General features: G+C 45.1%; 1 protein-coding gene across 2 annotated transcripts in view; it reads right to left on the bottom strand.

The window, feature by feature from the left end:
• LOC135910773 (cytochrome P450 3A24-like) overlaps window positions 1-24,163 on the bottom strand; it is a 37,766-nt gene extending 13,603 nt beyond the window's left edge. The window contains exons 1-9 of one of the 2 annotated variants that reach the window (XM_065442863.2): window positions 24,116-24,163; window positions 23,696-23,748; window positions 19,929-20,025; window positions 13,163-13,279; window positions 10,689-10,777; window positions 7,765-7,910; window positions 7,015-7,130; window positions 5,101-5,242; window positions 2,475-2,635 (exon numbers count right to left, since the gene is read on the bottom strand). In XM_065442863.2, coding sequence (XP_065298935.2) covers window positions 2,475-2,635; window positions 5,101-5,242; window positions 7,015-7,130; window positions 7,765-7,910; window positions 10,689-10,777; window positions 13,163-13,279; window positions 19,929-20,025; window positions 23,696-23,748; window positions 24,116-24,124 — 930 coding nt within the window. In that variant the 5' untranslated portion in view covers window positions 24,125-24,163. Of the gene's footprint in view, window positions 1-2,474; window positions 2,636-5,100; window positions 5,243-7,014; window positions 7,131-7,764; window positions 7,911-10,688; window positions 10,778-13,162; window positions 13,280-19,928; window positions 20,079-23,695; window positions 23,749-24,115 lie in introns of those variants that run through there. The other variant, XM_070539665.1, reaches the window with a different exon arrangement.
• Window positions 24,164-25,066: the final 903 nt, after the last annotated feature.

Genomic DNA, 25,066 nt, shown 5'->3' with positions numbered 1-25,066 from the left:
GGACTGTCGTACTTCCGGATGAGAATGCAGGAGTGCCGCTGGCAGGTGTTGAAGATCACTTTGTTCACCGGTGTTATTTCCTCGAGGAAGCTGACGATAAAATATGCCATGATTACCGATGACGGCGCTCGTCATACAACGGATACATGATTGGCGTTACCAAAGATAAAGGCACATCTTGAGGGCTGTGCACAGATTTACGCCCAGGTGGCATATGTGATAGATGGTGTTGCCGCGCACTGCATAAGCTTCAAAAGCGCAAACTGCGCTACAGCGAGTGCTAAATAACAAAATCGATCTACTCAGTCACATGACATGGAATGAGCGATTGCGGTGGTTCAGGGTGACCTCGTAAAGCATCAAGCCACGCTGTGTAACTTGCGATTCCATGCCACTGAGGCGATATAGTGTGTGCCAGTGAATTCGTCAACATGCTTTCGGCTGAACTGAAGAACATCAAAATATTTGTCATTCCTAAGGGTCAGCTTACTAATTTGCGAGATTTAAAAAAATCACACTGAAAAAACCCAGGAGGAGTCACCGGTGTTAGAAGGCTTCACATGCGATATAGAGGGAAAGTTTAGGGAAGGATCCTGTTTCTTTGTAGCGTGCACACCTGATTACGAGTAAAAACACATCTGAATTCGCTTTACCAAAGGGACGAAAACAACATGGCTGTACAGGACAGCAGTCGCTGAAGAATACCTATCGCCAAAGAGGTTCACTTGTCTTCGTTCTCGGCCAGACTTTACTGTAAATGGACGAAAGAAATTTCGTCCATTTACGTAAATTTATGAAACAAAAATATTTTAGGGAAGGTAAGTCGTGTTCCAGCAGGCCTGTGACATTGCCATGGTTATTGCAGCCTTTAACTAGAGGCTCCACCTATAAACTTATTAAAAAAATAAAGTTGATTCTCTCTCTCTCTCTGTCTCTAAGAGGCCCTATGGATAATGCACGTTTGTACGGTATATAAGCTGCTGCTTTCATGTAATAAACTCAGCTGGTAGTCAGCACATGTCATGTGTTTTCAATGTGCCTGTTTTAGGGGGCGCTGTTTGAGATGTTGTGTTACTAACTTGGCCAATTTGAAATCTTATGTGCATTACACGAAACACTAAACACAGGAAAATATTTTTAAAACCTTATTTCTTATGCTTTTGGAATCGCATGAAGTACAATACAAAGATTTAGCTATAAGGATAGCACCCGCCGTGGTTGCTTAGTGGCTATGGCGTTGGGCTGCTAAGCACGAGATCGCGGGATCGAATCCCGGCCACGGCAGCCGCATTTCGATAGATTTAGGTGCATGTTAAAGAACCCCAGGTGGTCGAAATTTCCGGAGTCCCCCACTACGGCGTGCCTCATAATCAGAAAATGGGTTTGGCACGTAAAACCCCCTAATGTAATGTATAAGGATAGCTTCCCAACCTAAAACAAAATAATTCAGCGAGTTCTTAGTTTTTATATTACTGGAAGGACATTTATGGAAACTTTATGAAAATCGGCGATGTCTGTTTTCTCATGGGGTTAAGAAAAGAAAAATGCTAAATTTCGCAACTCTAAAATTGGTTACCTCTCTAGGTTATAATTTACGAGTTACTGCTGAGAATATATTTGGGAACTGTTTTTTGATAATGAGCATGGTTAACTGAGTAAACACTAACGAAAATTTCGAGTTCCATGTTTAAGCCGTTCGATGATACCTAACTGAAAAAAAAAATTTGTCCTAAAGCCAACTCTGGCATACCTTTTCTGTTACATCTTGCGCTATAAATCACTGAGCTTGAGTGTGCATTTAGTAAAAAGTCATCAATTACCGCAATACATTTTACTCAGTACAATGGTCTAGTTCTTTGATATAAGCATTCAAACTCGCAAAATTTGCTAATTTTCACAAAAGTAGCGTTGGAGTTTTAGTGACTGGCCAATGTTTTTTCGGAAAACGCGGCGCAGTATTTCGCAAGACGAAGGTGGATTACTTTCGGCATACACATTTTATTGATAACTCGTACAAAAATTTGGCTCTAAACAAAAATAATTATTGAACCACCTTGTTCGCTCTTATACGCCCTAGGAAATAAATATGCCCCATCTTTACGGAGATAAAAATTAACTATAGGCCAAAGCGGACGCCGTGAAAATCTTTGACATAATGGCACGCAAGCTGGTGAAGGAAGGCGTCACCATCCTTCTTTTCTTCATACGTCATATGTAGTTTACGAAGACTCCTATCAAGCTAAGAAATATTTTTATTTTCTGTTTATTATTTTTTAATTGCAGAACAGTAATTTACTGATACAGTTAAACTTATTTTTCACTTTAAGCCATTTCTAAGGAGCCGCCTGTGTCCTATCTTTTGGGCCGCAAACCTATCCAATACTCTCCAAAAAAGCACTGAAACTTTTTGTAGTTGCCTGCAAAAAAAAAAAAGGAAGGCGTTTCAGAGTCCTCACACGAGAACCTTCACTCACGTGCGTCGAAATGCAATCGTCCACTTCTCGCCTGAGTTTGTCCTGCACTTCGGGGTGTGTGGCGAGCAGGTGTGCGGCGAACGCCACGGTCGACGCGGTGGTCTCCTGGCCGCCCACGAAGAACAGCACGCACTGGGCCAGGGCTTCGTCCTCGGTCAGTACTGCACGCAGGACCGCAATGCTCACTCTTTCTCGCCACCCGTAACGCCTCCTCGTTCCCTCCCCTCTCACCCGCGTTGTGTTCTCACTGCCTGAAACCTATTTAGCCGCCGGCGGGTCACGCATGTCCTCATATCTTAGTGCTGCCTTGGTCAGCTTCTGCACAGCCACCTGAGATCAAGGGTTCAGAGTTAACTGCGAGATTCACGAGTGTATGCAAATAATATATCCTAATGTCTGCTTTTCCCGGGATTTTATTTTTACAGCCAAGCTGTCTATGACTATGATCTGACGGATCTCGTCCGCGCGTAGGCCAACAACATTTCATGCGCGGGCCATTCCAGAAAATAGTGCAATGCCGGGCCGACCCGTGGCGGACATGCAGTTCGCCATTAAAGGGCCCCCATAGAGAACTTCGCTGGTCATCTTACTTCACACAGTCGAAGGGGACAGAGTTCTTATACTAACACCTAAGCCTTTCAAGTAATTCACTGATAAAGCAGATGAAGCGTGTGTATTTTGAGTATATTTTGTATATTTTAATTCGTCTTATATGGAATGCGCAGCTTCATTTACATTTCTTTTCTCTTACGTAAAGCGGCTGCTACAGCTTTGTATATTAGTTTATTAAGTACAGTTTTGGGGGGAATACTGTTTCTTAAAACTCAACGCAGGTTTTCTCTTCTTTCTGCTGCTACCCTTGTAATAGGCAACTGAATTTCTGGCATAAGATTTTTCTCACTGTACTTATCGAGAGGGGGGGGGGGGGGTCATTTGTCGACGTCGTCGTGCACATGCATGCGGCCACTCGCGATCGCCGCGCAATGTCACGTGTAGCACAGTGCAACACACATAAAGGCTAAGTGTGTTTCTGCGGGTGCTTTGCCCTTAGGAATTTCAGCAGTTAGGCCTTTCGTCGCCCTCAGCTACGATGGCTTATGAGGTCGGCACTCCAATATAGCTTGCTCTCACAGCGTGTCTGTGATCAACAAGAGCTATCGCAGTCCCGACCGATCGTATCCGTACACGCGGTACTGAAAATACAGCCTCCGAAAAAATGTAATAACATCGCGCGAGCGTCGACCGCATGGCATGTCAGCGGCCTCGTAGCGCCAACATGCACTCCAGAAGCAAACAGGGCAGCAAATGGTGCTCGAACTTGTTATCGCCTTGTACGCCCGCCCGCACTGTCGCCGATAACGCCACCCTTCGTCGTTGGGGGGGGGGGCGTTTATCTTCGTAATGCTGCATTAAAGCTGTTCTATTTTGTTATAACTGAACCACCGTGGAGAAATTATGGAGAAGTAACTCCCCGTCTCTATGTTATGCGGCAAAAAAAGTGAAAGAATAAATGACAATGCTAAGACAAAGCTGTCCTGTAGAAATTAGTTGACGTTTGTAGAGTGCTGTCAAATGACCTATCGAATATTTCATAAGATGGCGCAGGTCTATGGTAATACAACGTGTATATTCAGTTCCTCATTGACCTATCCGGTACCATATAAGCAAATCACGCCGTTATTGTAAGATTCCGAGTCGTAACAGACAGTGTAAATTAGCCTAACATGAACGCGTTAGTGTTGAGCAAGGTCAAAGTTTTGCTAGGTAATTTATGCACAGGAATATATAAAGCAGTATGCTTTCAGGAGAAGGCAGGGCAAGTTATCAAAAAAGTTAAGGAAAGGTCGAACCTTGGCTATAACAAATAATATTTCCCTGCACTCCGCGTCATACCGTTAAACGCCTTTAGACACGTCACAAGAGACGAGAAGCACTAATGGCATAGTAGTTACAGAAAGTAAATAAGCAAGTATGAGGTGATTAGGTCAGCATTCATTCCGCATGAAGCTCTCTGAAGCACGATGCATGAACTATTGTCAGTTGCGTCGTTTCCATCCTCTTGATTTATTGCCCACCTCTAGATTGCATATTACATTTAGCTGACGGATGAAGTGGAGAGATTGAAAGCACGTGGTTCCTGTAAGTTCATTCCACTTCTGAATGCTCCAAGGCACTACGAGCGATAAAAAAGTTACATGCATGTTAAAGATCCCCTGGTGATCAAAAGTAATCCTGAGTTCCCCACTACGGCGTGCCTTATATTCAAATCGTGGTTGTGGCACCTAATTCCCCAGAGTCCATTTCAATTGAATTCAGCGATAAAAGTTGAGTTTAAGAAATGGTGATGGACATGTACAATGCAAACACTTTGCATTTGTTTAGGCTTTTTTGAACCTCTCGTCTAAATGAGACATTAACCCGTCCACTTTCTTTAGTTATTATCCTTTCTACGCCTCATCACTTTTTATTTATCTATATTTATTTTGTTTTTTATTATATTTCGATTGCGACGCGATTCGGCAGTAAAGCACATTCATGAAACTGCGTGAGCAAAAAGAAAGCTGTTTTTTTTTTTTTACACATGTGGCTGCGTTAGCGGACAAAGCACCACACTTATTTGGCTGACCTTTAGAGCTGGGTGCGCCATTCGACTTCGATTCCATGTCGTCATCACAGAAGCTCTTCCCTGGATCGTCCCCGCTTTCGCCGCAGGGTGCCAGACAACCTTCGCGAGCTTCAATCATCAGTTGCAGAAAGTCATCTTTTCTCTGCAAGACAAAGCAAGCGTGCTGCAGAATTTTCATAATCTCACATACATTGGTCTGTGCAAACTTTGTCGAAAGTTTACGGACTACTCTGTGTCTTCACCATGCCTGCTGAAGCTGGCGTGGTGTGGGATGTCTTTCCCCTGGGGGGCCCACACTCCACAATTCTGGTAGGTGAGTATGGCACCGTTTCCAGGAAATTAATACATTAGAGTTCGTTTCATTTCTCAGGGGGATGGAACTCGTGGTACACCACAGGAAGTCCAGTAGACAACCCGTAGTCAGCAAGGCGGTCGCACGAAATGAAGCTCCGATACTTTTGACAAAAAGCGCGCTTTCTGTCTCTGGTGCACTTACATATGGACTTGGGCGTCGATAAAGTCATCCTGAAGCGTTCACTCGAAGAAAACTTTGCGCCGTTCGGGGATCTGGGTTGCTCGCAGGCCAGTTGCGCGACGCCGTTGCGTTTCGGAAAATCTCCGCGTCCCTCGTCTCCGGCGTGGACGAGGTGGCGGCGGGTCGTAAAACGCCGCCACCCCACTGCCACCTCGCCCCGGAAGACCAGCCGCCTGCCCTGTTGGTCCGGTTCCGCCGGGATTTCGGCCCTTGCTAGCGCGCGTGATACGTGGCCTGGGGAGACCCCATGGGGACGTCCGGAGGTGCGAACGCGTTCGCCCCTGTGGTCGGCGACGGCCCCCTTTGTTCTCCGCCCGCCGGCGGTCATACGTTGGCTCGTCGAGGATCCCGGCCTCGGTGGTAGCCGGGCGTGTGGAGGTGGCCCTCTCCAGTGGGGTTCTTGTATCTCTTGGGGCACGCCGTTCGCAACCGCACGACCAGTGTTTGCCCATTTTTCTATTATCAGATTTTAACTGATTGTAAACAATTCTGCTGCGTTCAAACGCCGATGAACAAATGTCCTATTGGAAAGCTTCGCCTAAGGTGCACCTTCCTGCGGCGCCGGCTTGCTTGTAGTGGCTGAGCGCATGCGCGCTTCGGCGCGTCTGTATATAAAGGCCGACCCACATGAAGAGAAATTTCCTGACGAACTTTCGGCGGCGAACTCCGGCGCGACCACACGGCGGCGTGACTTCGTCACGGCCCATAGGACCCGGCGTGCTCAAACCTGCGGTGGTCACGTGGCGCGCGCCAGCAGCAAGCCGTATAAGCAGCTGGAAAGAAAAAAGCCACGTCACCAACAAACACCCTCTGGTGTTTAATCTCGTCCGCAACCAGTAATCCTCGTATACCATGCGTGGTTCTTCTTTCTTTAACGCTAGCCTTTCAGTCTTTACAGGCCACCCGCTGCTGTAGCTGCGTGGCTGTGGCGTTGTGAGGCTCCAGGTAGTCGGTTCGATCCCGGCCATGGCGATCGCTTTTCAGGTGAGGGCGAATAGCAAAAGCATTCGTGCACTCATATTTAGGTGCAAGTGAAAGAACCCAGCTAGTAACAATTAATCGGGAATAGGGCATGCCTCATAGCCACTATGGCGTTCCTCGTTAATCGCATCATCGTTTTGGCTCGTAAAACCCTATCATCTTTAGAGATCACGAACGGAACACACGTATCTTGAAAGAAGAGTTGCGAGCGCTGAGTGTTAAAACAAAATAAGAAAATAGAGAGAGGCGCATGTGAGACGAATGACGAGTGTTGTTTGCGGAAAAAGATAAATCCCTAAAAGGTGTAAATTTACGCTTAGTGCGTAGTCACTAAAAGCGAAGCGGTGGCTATGTTACGTCGCTTGCAGAGGCACAAGTTAATTTCAGCATGAACGAACCTGCTTGTTTTCTGCTCTTTTCTTCATGATGCGCTGGCAGATGCTCTTGAAGTACAGGAAAGCCTTTTCGTCGACTGTTTTCATCTTCATAATCTTGACAAAGTTGTGAAGTAGCACTGCAAATGAAATAATTGACTTCGATGAGAGACCTTCTGCCACGTGCAAAAGGAAGTGTTGCCAATGGTTTCCCCCCCACCCACCCTGTTTGCGTCATCTGTATTCTTCTCTGTGGCCGTTATTGATTTACAGACGCTTTCAGGCAACTCGATATTTAGTCCCAAGTTACGTTAATTCTTCATTAGGGAATTGATAGAGGTTACAGAAAATTACCGCCTAAATAGAAAACAGAAAACAACTGGCAGTTGTCGTTAGCACGCGAACAGCAGCAAGCGGCTACAGTCATAGCTGAAACGTTTCAAAAGTTTCTTTTCTGTGTACTTTCCTCAAGGCGTATGTACGAAAAACCAGCCAAAGACTTCAAATAAATACACGCCGCCCTGCTTGATGCAGGCAGCGATGAATTCGCGCACTTGTCCGCTATCCAACGGGTATATATTCCTCCGGAGCGTTCGGCTTGATCTTGCTTAATTGAATGTAGCTTTAACCGATACATTCTGTTTCTAAAATGTTGCCTGGATTAGCTGATTTATGCGCGTGGAACACCATTGCTAGCAAAAGAAAATGTTTTTTTTTTTTTACAGGAAACAAGGATCAATTCAGAACTAATTGGAAATGAGCGAATGGTTTTACTTTTAATCACTAGCAGAGGCGTGATTCTCGCCGCGAAAGCCTTTCTCGCTTGAGTTACGAACTCATTCGTGGCGTCCGTGTAGGAATCGAGCGTCGTGCCAAAGGCACATCTTGCAATCATGTCGAGGGCGAAGTGTCCGTAAAACCTGCAAGAAAAAGATATATAAATAGGTATACCGCGAGACTCCTCTAAATGTCTATGTTCAAAGTGGAAGCCTAATGTACACGGTCAAATGTCATTACTGCGTTGTCTGTCCTGGTTATGAGTTAACAGAAAGTGCTTAGTCAAAGCTGGCTATTTCGCGAAACGTCACCACCGGCACCTCCGTTATCGCCGGTTGTATATAGAATGGTGATTCGGAAAAAGCGTTGCAACAGCCTATGCGTCTTCTCTTTTTCCCCTCTCTAAGTCAAAGATGGACATCGAGCTCGCTTGTTAGTACATTAGGCTAGAGAGAGTAAATAAACATTTATTCTGAGCAAGAGCAGTCTGCACCCTAAGTGGGCGGCCTGCTTATTCCAGGTATAACCATGGACGGCCATGGCCATCTCCCGGGCCCGTTCAATCAGGCTGCGCTGTCTCTTCGGGTCCGGGCCGGATAGCTTGGCCTCCCACTGCTGTTCACCTAGTGTTTGGCCGTTCACGGTGCCATGCTTTCCTCCGCATCCCCATACCATTTGGGATAGGCTGTCCGGGGCATCACAGTACGAGCAGAGAAGTATGAATGCTGTGTGGGCGAGATTCGGGACACTGTGGACGTCGCTGCTGCTTTGTCATTGGTTTTCTGAGGGTTACCTCAGGTCGTTGTTATCGTTATTCCCGCCTAACGACCATGGACTTCTCTCTGGTTCCCTTTGGTGCCGGGATCAGCTTCCGTCTTTCACTGCACTACAAACCCGGTACCTCATTGAGAGCAGCATTCCGGGCAAGTTGGTAATCCATTAATCGATTGGAGGTTGGATTGCGCAACATTTTGACGAGACACACAGAAGAGAAACACACACCAGAGAGCGCTACTTGCAACTATCGTTTTATTCCCTTGTTAGCGGAATAAATACAGGAAGATACTCAGGGGGGAGGGCGGTAGCGACAAAAAACAAATAAACAAAAAACAAAATCGTTTTGACAAACATGGCCATCTACCAATGCCAAGTCGGCTTTGTCATGTGATTGTTTTTGCTGCACTCGACATCGCAAAAAAAGGAACAGAATCCGAAATTTCAGATTAGCGCGTGAGGAAATCTAATTCCTTTGCACTAAGGGAAACTGAGGGCGTGCTCACGCACATACTTCCCAAACACGCAATTTGGCTGCCATCTTTGCTCACAATCTTACAGTTCTTAAAGAATGGCCGACATCCGCAATCTCTACAATGTATCCCAAGGTGTCCGGCGACTGTTTTTGAAACGTTATAATCATGTTCTTTTCTCTTTCGTTTAAACATCGTCCAGTCTGTCCGATGTACTTTCTGCCGCACTGAAGTGGAATGGAATATACCACTCCCTCAGTGCAGTCGACGAACTTCTTTCTGTGTTGTGTTTCACAGCCTCGTTTCTGTGTGGCACTTGGGTTTACCTCTAATATGCTATACCAACACGCGCAGTCGTCAACCTTGGCAAGTTCCATTACTCAAGTAATATTGCACAACAAAAAAAAAGACACGATACGGACGTGTGGCTTCTTCTCTTACGTCCGTGTGGCGTTTTTTTGTTGCGTAATATTACTTGAGAACCGGTACCTCAAAGGGTGAGTAAGAACCTCTTGAAGGCTATCGCACATACGGCCTCTTCCCTAGTTAGGCTAGAAAGAAATGGCGATATCTTCTGTCTAGCCTGTAGTGTTACAGTACATTGATGTGCTTTTGAGGGACTTCATCCGTCCTCCTTGGCGCTTTCTGACAGAAAGCCCGGTTAACGTGAGCTCGGGCGGAGGCGTCGGCTGCCTCGTTCCCCAGCAGGGACTCATGCCCCGGGGTCCAAATCCTCCCAGAAATGGCAAAGAAGCACCTATCAGATATATATATTAGGCTTTTGGGGAGATCGCACACACCTGTCTCTCTGGGTATTTGCCAAGAATCGTGTAATCAATCAATCAATCAATCAATCAATCAATCAATCAATCAATCAATCAATCAATCAATCAATCAATCAATCAATTAGAGTATATATTTAACTCTAGGAAACATGAAACGATTATAAACAGCCTTGCGGAAAAAATATAGAAGCAGGAATCGAGGTGTATTAATCAATGTAATTTAAGGCGTAAAAGCAAAAGCAAAAAAAAAGAACCTGCGCTGAGCAGTCTTAGCCACACTGCCATTTACCTCAGGTCGTTATTATCGGTATTCCCACCTAACGAGCATGGACTTCTCTCTGGTTTCCTTTGGTGCCAGGATCAGCTCCTGCGGCTTTCACTGTATTACACTTCTGGTAGCTCAAAAGGTGAGTAAGAAGGCTCTCGAAGGCTGTCACGCTTATACAAGATTGTTGCATCACCGTTAAATATCAGCGTCTAGCGTTTCATCTGAATATTTTTATCACAATGCTTCGCCTTCTCATAATGTCTCGTAGTCATCCCGCCCTGGTGCCGTAGTGAGTCTGGCACTGCGCTGCTAAGCCAAAGGGCGTGGAATCAAATCTCGGCGGCCGGATTTCGATGGAGGCGAAAATGCAAAAAACGCTCGTCCCCCATGTCGGGTCCACGTTTAATTAGCGCAGGTGGTCAGAATTAATTCGCAGACCCCACTGCGATGTGCCTTATAATTGCATCGTACTTTTAGGTGACATCTTCAAAGCACATCAATATCTCGAGGATTCTGTATAGCTCACATTGCCGATATTAGGAAAAAATAATAAATAAAAAAAAACGTTTTGTGAGTTGGTTTACAGAGGCACAAAAATTATCACTAAAATTCAACACTCACTGTTTGACATCCAGGTCCCTGCCTTCTTCTGCGGCTCTTGCGAGATGCTTAGAGTTAACTCTTGCGCAGTCCTGGATTAAGTCATTCATCTGCAAGTAGTGCAATTCGTGAGCACAGATTTTAAAGCGATGTTTTCCCTTCCGCTTTTATCGTCACTGCTGCTGTCTGTTGTGAGCGGCTGGGTCGACCAGAATCTCCGCTTACACATGCGCGGATACATATGCGAGGTTTACATGTTATCTGAATAGTACCAACAAACGGCACTGCATAACCCATGTGGGCTGACCGACAACGTAGCGGTACGCACGTGCCTGCTATGTGTAATAAAAGAATTAATTCCTAAATAAAACATGCACACGTAATGTCGGCACATACGTACCGCTAAACCCCATCGATTCTTAAATGAAATGGCGCACAGAGGTTTCTTTGATTTGGCCGTTCGGTACGTTCCATTGGGTGTGCGCCCGTTCTCTTCCAGTTTTTCCGAGAGAGAGAGAGAGAGAGTTGTCATGCCGTCACATGACAACAATAGACGCGGCTGAGGCATCGAACACGTCCTTCCAATATAAAATGAAAGAAAATCTTGACTGTGATTCCAGTAGCGTCGTGTACAAAATTTGATGCGAGGTGTGTAAGCAGGAATATATCGGACAAACAGAGACCCCTTTCCGCCTGCGGTTCAACAATCACCGTGCGCATGTGAAAAGTCTCCCGAATTTACTCTTCTCCAGGCACGTTCGGCTGCCAGATCACTCCTTTGAACGCGTGAGCGTTGTGCTCTTGCAATCTGGTTTCCAGCACACCTGTGCACGCGAGCGGAGAGAATCTTTTTTCATCCATAAATTTGAAACATACGCTAAAGGAATTAATGAGAGTCTGGGGCAGCTGACGTGCCTCCGGGATATGCCGCGAGAGTGCATGGGAAACGCGAATACATGTTCTGTACTCTAAAATTGAGACGATGGATATTCACTGCTTGCTCGTCCATGCGCATGCGCCTCAAGGGGGCGATCGGAAAACCAATAAATTCATTTGCCTGCACCCTGCCATTCAAGTGGTCATTCTGAGTGACCTATTGCCCTTTCTTGGAATACGCACGAGCTGACTTGATGTCAGTCGTCGGTTAAACGTTCAAAACCTGGACCACAAGGGGGCTATTTAAGTCGGCTCCCTAAATCTAAGCCAAAGGGCGCGTTTGCTTTGCTAATTCCACGCATATATATATATATTTTTTGGAACTACATATTTTTTTCGCACAGTAGCTGGACCACAGAGTTGCCGGAACGGGCCGTGCCTTGTATATATGTACTGTGACACTGTGTCTCTTTCCACAAGTTGCCGCTCTTCGGTCTTCCTTCTGGGCCCCTTCTCTGTTGTGCCCCCCGCCGCCCGATTCAACTTGCCCTCTCTCCCGCTACAACGGCAGCACAAGCACTGGTGCTGCGCAGCAACCGTTTTCTCCCTCCTTGCCTCGGGTGAACGAGAACCTAGCTGCCGCTACTTCCCGCCCCCCTCACTCTCCGACTTACGTCTCCCTCCTCCTGTGTGCTTTCTTCTTTTTCTTTTTTTTTTCTCACTGACCTCCTTGTTTTGCACACATGGGACTCCGTCTTCCTCTTTCCCTGCATAGCTGCCAAAGGCAGCTGTAAATCTGCCAAAGCGCCGAAAATCAATCACTGTCCCAACTGTCCCTCTCGGTTTGACGTATCTGAGAACGACCGAGCACCCGATCTGGTGTCTGCACTACCAGGGCCGAATTGACATATTTTTTGTAAACCCTGATGAAGATCGGTCCACCGATCGAAACTGTTGAAATTAAATACTAGTTCTGTTTACCTCGTAGCACCACTCACATTCTTTACGCTTGAAAGGTAGCCTGAAGAATTCCTCTTTGCCTACTATACATATATATATATATATACATATATATATATATATATATATATATATATATATATATATATATATATATATATATATATATATATATATATATATATATATATATATGTAGTGTTGCTGAACGTTTGCGTTAAAGAATAGAACATGTTGCTTGTTAATCAAGAAGGTTTTCAACATGTATACTGTGTAGGTTTATCATGCAGTCTTCTCTCTTATGATGACTTGTGTATCTGTGCTTTATCTGTAGCATTTGAGGCATTGATGATGTTACACTTTATAATGTGTCATGTTTCATATGACAGCTCGTGTATCTGTATTTTAACTGCAGTGCTTGCGACTCTTAGAATGCGCTAGTTTATATTGTTTTTTTTTTCTTCATAATGTTATGTGATGAATTCCGTGGCCCCCATGTTAAAAATAGTTGCCGGCCTGTTGGTGCGAGCATCTCCTTAATTATTCGTGTACTGACATGAATAATTAATTGAAGTAATGAAATTATTTATTGAATTTATTAAGGAATTAATAAATTTATTGAAATAAAGAAAGTCCACCATACTAAATCATATTCTCACCTTCCTCAGCTTTCCCGTTGAAAATGCCGGCGTAGCAAGTTGGCGTATCTTTCTCCAGCGTTCGACAGGCGCAAGTGTCATTATGTTAGTGAGAAATGGATCGTCAAACTTGTGCTCCTGCAAAATTTTTTACATAACACGGATGCCTTTAACTGCGCGCCGTTGCAAACGGCGAATTGCATCTTTTGAAGTTTAGGCTAATTTACAATGTTATTATCTGGCGTACTAGGGCAACATTGCGGAATAGCGACGGTACGGAAATTCTACAGTACAAGGTTTTATCTGCAGTATCGGGCAGTTTCATGAATTTTAGGCACTCCTATACGACGATTTAAACACCATAACCAAATATAAGGCAACAAGCAATGACATTTTCGATTATGTGTACAAAGAATGCGGGGACAGCCACAGTAACTGATAACATGCAGAGGTCAAAACCACAGAGAAGTGTTGCAAGATAGACATAGCTGACGTGATCGTTGTCACGCGCTCGCGCAAATATGATTTATTTTCGTAGCAACCCTTAACCATCCAAATATGAAATAATCTTGGAGAAAAGAAAGCTTTCATTTCCGGATTGAATTTTCCAGTCGTGTCCCATATGCATGCGAGCCTATTCAGAGATGATAATTCTAATTTCGAAATTAAGGCTTCACAAGTTGCTCTAGCCATAGACCTGCAGCATCTGCCGAATACTCCCAATGGAAATTTCGGAGAGCATTAATATTATTGGTTCAAATAGTGGAATGCCCCATGTAACCGCGCAAACAACAAGGGACAAAGAAGGAAGCGCACAGGACAGGCGCGCAAAGAAGGAAACACACAGGACAGGCGCGCCTGTCTCGTGTGTTTCCTTCTTTGTCCAGCCTGCCGTAGCTACGCGAGAGGTCGAATATCTTCAATCGCCCACCGACTCCTCAAACAGGCCTCCCAATTCCCGGACGTTGAAATAGTGTGGACTCCAGGACACGAGTCCCTCCGTGGAAATCAGCGTGCGCACGCTGTAGCCCGAGCTCATGCCACCCGGGCGCCACAAGAGAGGGATACGGACGCATCCATGGAGCCCGTACCTTTACAATACAACGCCATACTACAACACCACAGATTGAACAGACGACAATACCCACCTCCACACAAGACCCTCTCACGTGAAGACGCCGTAACATGGAGACAACTACAAACCAATACATACCCACATTTAAGCAGACTCCACGCAATACACCCTACACTATATTCATACAAATGACCCCTTTGTAATGAATACGCCTCCCTATATCACACCACATGGGCGTGCCCCAACGTGAAGGCGGCCCCGCAAATACCCAACCCCACACCCGAGCAGTGGGAGGCCGTGCTGACTAGTTCGGACCCTCGTAACCAGCAGCAACTGGTGCGGCGGGCCCGGGAGACAGCAAGAGCCGCAGGAGCCCTGGACTAAGGGCGCCTCCCGCACAAGCAGAAAGACACCTGCTTGTCCTTTCTTTTATTTTTTTTTAAATAAATGTTTCTCCTCCTCCTCCTCCTCCTCCTTGTTGTTTGCGCGGTTACATGATGCATTCCAATATCGACCACCAACTAGCCCGCCCATCCCTGTTAAATCAAGTAGTGGTTCTGTGGCGAGAAGATTCCTCGCGAGACGCTTTTCTTTCGTACAGTAGGGGCGCTATAACGTAAAGCTATTCCAAACTTTTCTATTCCAATTCTGCAATCAGCCCTCCGCCATTGGTCAAAAACTTTTTCGGATCATCCCCACTTCGCCTGTCTGTCTCGCGACGTCACGAAAACAGCGATAGCCCCCATCTGATATGACGTGTACACACCGATTATGCATGATTTGACCGAACAAAAGAAAAATAGTTATTTCTGATTCGACGCCTTTTCCCCATTAGCCCTCGGCTACTAGTCAAGAGTTTTCGGGCTGCACCCACTTCACTTGCCTTTCACGCAACGTCCCAAAACCGCAAAAAATCACCGCGTTAAAGATACATTAATATTCCGAACAAAACTGAATTTTATTCTGAACAGCCGTAGGCTGCCCCGTTCCGAAAGAAATAAAAGATGGCCGCTGCCGATCACTCAGGCACTGGCTAATCGCACCTGCCGGAGAGCATGGGTTTATTTGCGTATAATGAAGCCTTCTGCCTGACTGTAACGGTTTCGAGCACTTTCGGCACATTTACGACCTCCTTCTACCAACGCTTCTTTGCTAAGGATCAGTTTTAGTGTCTGTCTTAAGTTTCAGTTGCATGCCGCCGCGATTTTCGACCAGCCACCGCAACCTAAGTAAGGGAAAGCGGACCAATCGCAAAGCCGGCACCACCCTCTTCATCCGGTTATCGATTTTCAGTGCACTGGCTCGGCCACATCGGATCCCTCTCCACTTGAGTTTGCTCCTCGCCTCTTGCCAGCCAATTAGATAAGGCAAGCCGCTCAGTGTAGCCAATGTTATTCGTTTTTCAAGCAAACAAAATTGACCTCCCTTGATCGAGGAAAGTGTTTGATTGGTCTGTTCAGACAACCCTGCGGGTCACCGCCCCATGCTTGCGTCGGCGGTTGCGCAAATTTGATGTCAGGAGATTGGAATAAATACATATTGGAATAGCTTTACGTTATAGGGCCCTAGTATCGTGTACGCTACTGTGCCTTCGTCGCGAAGTATACGAGCTACAGCCAGTGCATTTTCGTGTACTCCCATCATCGGCAGCCGGGCATCGCGTCCCCACAAGACTATTGTGGGGCCTACAGCTGTTAGGGATAGATTTAGGACGGTGGAATTCTCCGCAGCTGTAGCCTAACCAAGGCCTCGAAAGATGCGCGCGCAGTCCCTCTCTATTTGGCAAAGCGGAAATTTGATTTGTCGTTATCGTTTTACTGCCCCCCGATTTCTAACATCCTCCAAAACAGGATGGGCTCTTTCCGCGGAAATTATGTGGGGCGCACATAGTGCAACACTCTCGTAAAAAGCAAAGTGAGTGGGTGGGCGGCGACGGAAACAAGTTTCATGCCTGGAACATGTGGTGTTGTGCGATTGTCCTCTTTCATCAGTACCTTCACTCCCACTAATATTTGCTGCTCTGAGCATGCGCAGAGAAGATGATAGCTCACTAACATGAAGTTAAATATAAGAACTGAATACTCGTTTTAACATGACTACAGGAAACTCAGCGCGCATCACCACACTGAAATACCGGATGAGGAAGAGTAATGTATGCGGACACATTTGTGTTGTGAATGCATTTTCCGCTTTGAATATGAACCAAAGCGTTTCAGCCATGACAAATAATTGCATACACGTCACTTTGTGACATGCAGCTATCTGCGAGTGCTTTCTTTTGCTAAGTTTTATTGTTGCGGTAATACTCGTCGCCTGTTTGCTACACATACATGCGGGAAGTGAGAATAGATATGATCATATATACATTGACGAGGTTCCCATCTGCTTTCAATCTCCGAGTAAGCCTTTCTCCTCGCCCTCTGATTTAATGCGCCTGGATATCCAGCGAATTCTTGCTTCATCGTGGAGAACACAATCAGCCGCATAGCGAACTAGCCATGGACGTGGTTGATAATTCTGGAGGCTGTTCGACGCGGCGTCACTTTAATTCCGGCTGCAGAGTTGCACTTTAGTCTTTAGATTTGTCCTGTTGCAGTGTTCTACTTTGGTCTTTAGATTTGTCCTGTTGCTCTCCTTTCCTTTTTCCTTTTTCCTCCCCTCCTTCCTATCTTCCATTTCTGTGTTGCTGTCGCCTCCCTTCAGAAGAGTAGGCAGGCGTTGTGCCCCTTCCGGTGGCAGTTGCCAGCCCACTCCTCGCTTTCCCTTTCCTGTTACCTGTGTATATGTGTGCAAAACAAATAATAATAATAATAATAATAATAATAATAATTGCTTGATTCTGCACATCAGACAAAGCCAAGGTACTGCCACATACTCTGTAGCACGGCGAGAGAAAATGCGATGTCTCGAAAAGCAAGGCAGCGATGATCCAAGCAACAGGTCGCATTGTCCTAGCAGATTTACTTTCAATGTTCATCAAAATACAGTTGCGACGTTTAAAACCAGTCAAGACGGTTTTGTGCGTGATGAACGCAGGGCGAAACTCACTCTTCCAGACTATACATATCTTCAGCGTCGTGGATAGTTTGTTGATAACTTCAAACGAAGATAGATTGATGATGAGTCATTTTTGGATACTTGAGTTCTTTTACTTGCATACTCAAGTTTCATGCTTCAACCTGCCACCTACAGTAAGTAAGTAGCATGCCAAACACGTCGCTATAGGCTAACCTCTTCAGACACCACATAACATACAATACAATATAAAAGTATTAAACTTCCTTCTTTTCTCTGTCTCCAAAGTTCCGCACACGAGTGTTTTTACACTCATTTCCTAACACAATGTAGCTAGCGCTGTCGGTGGTCCTTACCACCACCTCGTACCTAACGACAAAGGACTCCGCACGCATGATTCCAGTACAAAACGAGCCGCGCTTACACAAGCCGCAAGGGCAGTGGCGCATCCGTAAAGTTCTCTTCGCAGCGGCGCAGTTGATCATTTGACGTAATTTTGCACCACGTGATAGCACTCGGCGAATAGCGGTGCGAGCGGCGCGGGAAAAGTTATGCACAACTCCACTTGCTGCGGGAGCATATGCAGGAACACTAGGAGCCACCTCGCATATTTCACTCAAGCCTGGTATACTTGAGCTGAAATACTAGCTCCCGCTCGTATAATGCTGTAGGTCCAATTAGAGCCGCTGGAAATGGCTTTAGACCTCGACCACCTTGTAGAAGTTGCATAACGCGACATCCCTCAAAGCTATACTACAGGTGATCTGCAGCTTACCTATAATAACGAATTACAGCCTCAGTAGTTTTGTCTCTGTACATGCTCAATGGCGTAGCTTGGCTGCTGGGTTCATTCACATTGTAATAGTAAACTATATTAACCTGTTATTAGATCCCGGCCGCGGCAGCCGCATTTCGATGGAGGTGAAATGCAAGAACGACCGCGTATCGTTCACTGGGTGCATGTTAAAAACCCCAGATGATCAAAGTTAAACCGGAGTTCCCTTACAACTACGTTCCTCATAAGCAAATTTTGGTCTTGGTACATAAAACTCGAGAATTCAATTTTTCAACCTTTTATCAGACATTCGTTACTCAGAATAAAGGTATTAAGGTTTGTAATGGTGACGCCAGGGCGTCACTAACGACCAACGCTTAAAGCCACTGACGTATCTATCCTGCTAGTATCTATCCTGCTAGTATCTATCCTGCTAGTATCTATCCTGACGTATCTATGTGTATTATTTTGCGGGTAAACAGCCTTATCCCTACTCAGCCCTGATTCAGGATGGATTCTAGATTGCCGCTCATCTCGCAGGAAGGACATCAGTGAGGCCGTAAGATGGACCTGTGACGTATGAGACAGGTTAGGAATTCTGTCTTCGACACTCGTCCTTCTGCAGCAAATGATATCGACGAAATCTTTCCATAAAACGCGAAATAACATTGAGGGGTATTAGAGGAAGACACGGCTTCTTCATCAATCTAAAATTTGGCAGTTTTGCCTCAAGCGTGAAGTATCGAGAGCGATCGCGAGGCCTGTTGCTATGCTTGAACTCCTCAGAAGGTGTTTAAACTAGAAGCGGATGCGGCATGCTGGCGCAACGCTGCGCTCAAAGCAACTCCTGCTGTGCTGAAGCAACAGCGCCTTCGCAGCTACCAAGCGTCTCACAACGGTGGCGCAAAGAGGAGCGCTGACAGTGACGTTCCAGGCATCGCACCTCCATGGCGCACGAGATTAGACCGACGACGGAAAACCGTCGGCGTTAGTCATGTCTCGGTGAAATATATAGGCAGCGTTAGCTTGACGTTTAACTGCCGCCATACACTAACACTGCTCAGAGAGTACACACAGCAGGTCAGCAGGAACGGGCTCATAGTGTGCGTATCCACAACGCTCGTGCCAGCCTCGGAAGGTAGCGTGCTGCTCTTGCTCCGCCACCAAAGCGATTGGACGTAGCGTTGACTGTTTGCTTTTAAACGCGAAGCATTTCTTGGGCAACATTTGTCACTTTGACAGTATCTATCTAGCCACCTAAGTCTTGGTGCTCTCATGGCCGTTTCGTTAACTCGGTAGGTACCAAGAGTTGGCACAGTATGGCAAGAGTGTATGACGAACATAAAGGACAGGTCATTACAGCAATATCATGACACACGTGTCGTGTAGGTCGTGGAACAGCCGCCTGTACATCTTGGTGCTCTCACGGTCCGTTCGTTAACTTAGTAGGCTCCCCACGCACTGCTTCGCGTAAAAGCGATTCCCACCGGGCGCGGGATCTACCGGCTTTGTCGCGTTTGCAGCCAAACTCAATCTGCGTCTCTGGAAACCCTCTGACGCTCGACGCGTCAGCCGCGCCATCAACGGAACGGCACTGCAGCGGTGATGGCGGCACCGGCGGAGCGAATGTGCCTCGAGCGTTCGTATAAATAAAATTGTCGGATGACCAGCATCTTCACCGCAACCTACTAGCAGCTACTATAAGCGATATTTCTAGCAGTAATTGTCAAATTGCGTACACAAAAAAAGCCAATTTCTACTCTCGCCAAGGAGACGTCTCTCAATTCGCAACGCGTGTGAAATAACGTGCAACTCCATCCCCACTCATGTTTCGAATCTGGGTACATTTCACTTGCGTGCGTCTTGAGAAAAAAAATAAGGCACAAAGAAACAAGTAAATAAACGATAGGAGGTGTTCTTACCCGTCTGTTGGGCAGTGCTGAAAAATCCTTGACTAGAACCTGCTTCAATAGATCAGGCTCCGCCAGCATCAAGCTAGGTTTCCCTGATTCGTAAACACTGCAATCCGCAGAGGGCAATGGTTAAGGGGCGAATAATTGAATTCACTCAACACCGCGCCACATGCTAAGCCTTATCGAGCAGCTATACTAGCACATTTCAGCAAAGAAGCGCGTCTGGAATGCTGCCCTGAGAACGCGTTGTGCGCTCAGCTTTCATTCATGTTGTCGCGTGAATCCACAGCATCGCTATCACCTGAGCATGTTTCTAAAAAATGATGCGGGTCTGCAGACACGTTAGCAAGCGACTTCGCAAGCGCGCATTTATTTCGTCAGTGTGAACCAGCTCCTCAAGATTACCGCTTACACTCTGAAAAGCTGTCTCCGCCTTTTATACGTTATACAAAAATAACAACGCATAACGCAGTTTGCCCCAGGAAGCCTGGATTTCTCAAATGTTCGATGCTTGAACTTGAGATGTGCTGTTGCCTCGTTGTGCAATTATTAAATTTCTGTGTGTGCTGTTCTTGCAGTATAGCCTAATTTATGGCATCTGCATTTGTACTGCGCATTTCCTTCATTTGTGGCGTTAGCTTTCTAGCTGGCGGGTCAGTCATGATTGACAGACGGTTACATCGTGTTACGGTTGTCAGCCGATGTTTTCTCGTTTTCTAGTTTTTTCTTTGTTCTTTTACAGCGAAGTTGTGAATGAGAATTGAAACATTCAAAAACATTCTTTGCCATTTTTCACGATTTTGTGAGACAAACAAATCTAGATCTATTAGGAGTTGTATATTTTAAGCAAATCTGGGGAACGTTAAAGGCAAAGTGCTGGCGAATATAGATGCTTGTGCAAGAGTTAGGGGTGAAATTAAACTTACTGTGCCCTCGTTTTCGGCACATTTAGAGGTGTTATGTGAAACATTTGAAATGTATCCCAACATTTCTCGGAGGACCAACAACAGAAGACATGTTGTACTTACAGGAAATGGGGCGCACGCAATGGGCGACTTGTACTGCAGTTTTAAAGTGTGAATTACGTGGCTTTTCAGGTAATTACGTAATACTCATATTCTTCTCATTTTTATGCATTATACAAGGCACACAGTTGCTTTTCCTCGGTGTCGTCAGTAAAGCATGCGAGACACAGCGTTTATATCTCGTTAAGTAGAAAGCATATTGTCAGTGGCGAATGATAGATGTAAATTCTGCTTAACTTAATTAGGTTTTGTAGAACTTTGACTTTGTAGAACTTTGAGGTTTTGTAGAAATTTTCTTATTCAAGCAATCCAGAGTGTCATACTGCCATTATCCGCATTGTCTCCCTGAGCTCTGAAACAACTGTACATGACACCGATTCTGAGCTCAGTGAAAATAGGGGAAATGTTAAGCACTCCTTCGATTCGTATCAATCGGAAAAAAAATTATTGAGCGGCGAAACGTTCACATTCTTCGCCTATTTAGAACCGTTTCAAATAGCTACTGCACACTCGTTTGGTGCAATAATTACGAAATGCTCCCTATCTACGTGAGTTAAAAGAGGTTAGTAACTCGTTTCTCTGGTGACCTCGCGGAACTAAACATGACACCTCGCTTATATTTATCTAAAATAAGTGGTAGGTTATGTGTTCTCTGTAGGCAAAATGCTAACTCCGTAGGCTAATTGTGACCTTCACAATAAATTACGTATACAAGTACTGCGGAGCGTTATGAGTGTGTCTCACGAGTAACACAAAATTGATAACGCCGTCTGGCATCTTCAAGTCAATACAAGTCATTAGTTGTCATTTCAGTCATTACTACTAACTACGAGGTATTTCTAGTCATTTCTAATAAATTGTGGTCATTACAAGCCGTCGTTAAACATGTTGGTCATTTCGGAGTCATTAGTAGTCACTACAAGTCATTAGTATTCATTATTAGTCATTACTAGTCATTATTAACCACTGCCAATGATGGCGTAATCTTGGTGGCAAATGCCACCAAGATTAAATTTAGCGAAGTGGGTATGTCTACTATAGCAAAACTGATGTGCGAGTGGGTCGAGTACAACTCTAGCAAAAAGAAAAAGAAAAAAGAAAGAAAAACAATTTTAAGTAAATCTTTGAAGAGGTCACGCATCCTTTGTCAGCTACATTCCCCCATTGATCCCAGAGAACTGTGTGCTACAGGAAATGTTGTTTAATAGAACTGTGGCCTTTTTTAAGCGCAACGAGTCCCGCAAATTTAACATTTCTGGCTCAGTTAGGAGTTATCCAAATATTTACTGAACTCGCGTTTTTTTTTTTTTTTTGCTCTTTCGTGCGTTCTACGAGCTTCTCCTGGTGTCCTCCGTGAACTAAACGAGACACCTTGTTTATACTTGGCGAAAGTAAGGAGTGGGCGACGGCTGAAGCGTAGGCCAAGTTCGAAGTGGGTGGGTCAATGGGAGTTCTTCCAATAAATTAAGTATGCAAGCACTCCCGAGCGTTACGAGTGTGTCTTACGGGCGGAGCAGAATTTAGCTCATTGCCCTGGCAGAACTACAAATGCCACCGAAATAAAGTTTAGAGGAAATTCCGGGGACCCTATGGTAACTTTCTATGCGAGGTTATATTCGTGTGGATCAGCTGCATATCTTGCAACAAAATTCTTAATGAAGCGTTTAAATGTATCATACTGCCACTTTCATTTATGCTTGCCAATGTCCCGAGCTAACTCTACGTTACAGCAAACGTATATTTCGTGGAAAGTGGAGTCATATTAACTACACTGTGTGGCGAAACTTTGGTGTTCCAGGCGTAATTAGGAGTGTTGCGACTGTTAGGACGCCTTGTTTACGTTAGGGGCAGGTTACGGGGGATAAGTATATAGAGAGATTCAATTTGTGTGGAGCATTTATTCATTTGCAGTAAATTACGCATGCAAGGGATCCGGAGCGTTCCAGGTGTGTTTTATGAACACCGAATAATTTATCGCGGGGTCCTTATTATTGATTTATGGCACGGCCCTTATTGCGGGCAAGTGAAGTTCTTATTGCAACTGTAAAAACCAACAGCTTCGCTGGAAATTGGGTTTTGATTCTGCCAGGTTTCACTACTCCACTGCTTTTCTTCGTTTTGTTAATTTAACATTACCCTCTTATAAACTCCTGGTTAGAAGAAAATATCAGACGAAGGAAAGAGGTTACCCTCAACGTATACTCGTTTCAGAAGAACTTCAGTTTGGCCTAGTTGGTATCTACTGCAAATCATATTGACCGCAAAAAAGACGGGGACATAGGAAGAAAACACATAAACAGCACAGGCGGTAGCGCCTGTGCTGTTTATGTGTTTTCTTCCTATGTCCCCGTCTTTTTTGCGGTCAATATGATTTGCAGTATACTCGTTTGCCAGTCTAAATTTGTGTTGGGATGGATCAGTAACAGAAATCTTTTCCATCGAAGCTGTCCACCAAAATGAAACGGAATGGAACACTTAATCTGTATTCAAACAGCGGTTGTCGCAAACGCGCAAGTCAGAGTCCATCTGCTATTTCTTTTGTTGTTCTCCTGTTGAAGAGACCCCCTGATGGAACGTTTCCCCCATTACAAGCATACACCAGGAATATCGCCGACATTGAACACGAATCTGGTGTTGTCTGCCATATTGGCGGACGGCATACATTTCCGATACGCAACCTGGATTTAGGTTCCAAACAAACCCGAGTCTATACTCAGATAACGGAGAAAATAAGCGAGAAAGAAATATTACCCGAACACTCGTCCCATCTTCTGATATCGTTCTTGATCGTACAAGCAGATTGCCTGCCACAGATACGCAAAAAAGATGAAGAAATAATTAGTCCGAACGCTTCTAAGCAAACGCAGGGTCCTCACATCAATGAAACAAAGAGACGCACCCGTGTGTTCCGGCTTCCTCCACTTTCGTAAGCTCGTGATTACCTTTCAATATCGTCCACAACCGACCTAGCAAAGCTACTCTTTGTGCATACTTTACATGTACAACAGTTAGGTATACTACATCTAGTATTCAACTTAGTACAAAAAAATGTGAGACTTCTTACAGGCCCACATGCATTCGTAGATTTGCATTTCAGTACTGCCTCACATTTCGCACTGCCTAAGATCATAGTTGTAACATCACGGAGATAATATAACAGAAGTCATTTACCTTTCGCATTAGCTTGATCGGACGAACCAAGAGGGATAACGTTTCAGACTTAACATTCTGGTTTTTCCAGTAGTTTCTGTTTCTGGTAAGGTACCTGAACAAGAACGAAAATATGTTGAGGTTACTATTGTACATGTCCACACACAAAATAGTCAGTGACCCCTCTATGAATGTATGAATAATAATACAAAATCTGTGCTAAATATATGCGTACGTTTATTCAATACTGTTGAATACGTACTCATTTTCGAGCATTTAAGTAATCACAATTAAATCGAGCCTTCGTATTCTCCTGAAGCACGTGAAAGAGTGATTGCACACCATATGCTTAGCCTTTTCGAGCAGCCCATTAAATTTAGTGGACAAGGAAAGCAAGAGCAGGTCGCGATAATCCGCCACTATATAGTGTTTTCTAGCCAACATTAGCCAAGCTGTTAAATGGAAAACATTATTTTAAAAACACGGTACAAGATGCAATTTTAGGAGCTGCGGTGTTCCGTTGCCAGAACGCGGACAACCGAAAACTATAATCTTTATAATTGCACCTTGCACCGTGTTTCATAAGCGTTTTGTTTTTCCGTGAACGCCTTGGCTAACGTTAGCTGGGACAGGTGGTAGAACGACCGTCGACAATTTGTCGCGGATATAACAAATGTTCTCGAGGCATAAGACGAAATCCTTATATCAGAAACAATCAAAGTACTATGAAACCAAAGGTCGCCACCAATATGCACACATCTCTTGTACGTGACCTACTGACTATAGCCACAGTAATACGTAGTAAGTGTGACGAGAACAACAGAAAGCTGAGCTAGCTGGTAAGGATTCATTATGCTTCTCTTAAGTCCTGTCTGCACGCCTCACCTCTTTCTTGCATAAGTGTGTCGAGGCAGAAATGTCGAGTAGTTTGAAACAGCGTGTTTCCATACAACCACTTCAAAGTTTAGGAGT

The sequence above is a fragment of the Dermacentor albipictus genome, chromosome 5, assembly GCF_038994185.2.
Source record: "Dermacentor albipictus isolate Rhodes 1998 colony chromosome 5, USDA_Dalb.pri_finalv2, whole genome shotgun sequence".
NCBI lineage: Eukaryota > Metazoa > Arthropoda > Arachnida > Ixodida > Ixodidae > Dermacentor > Dermacentor albipictus.
This window is presented reverse-complemented; position numbering and strand designations above follow the sequence as displayed.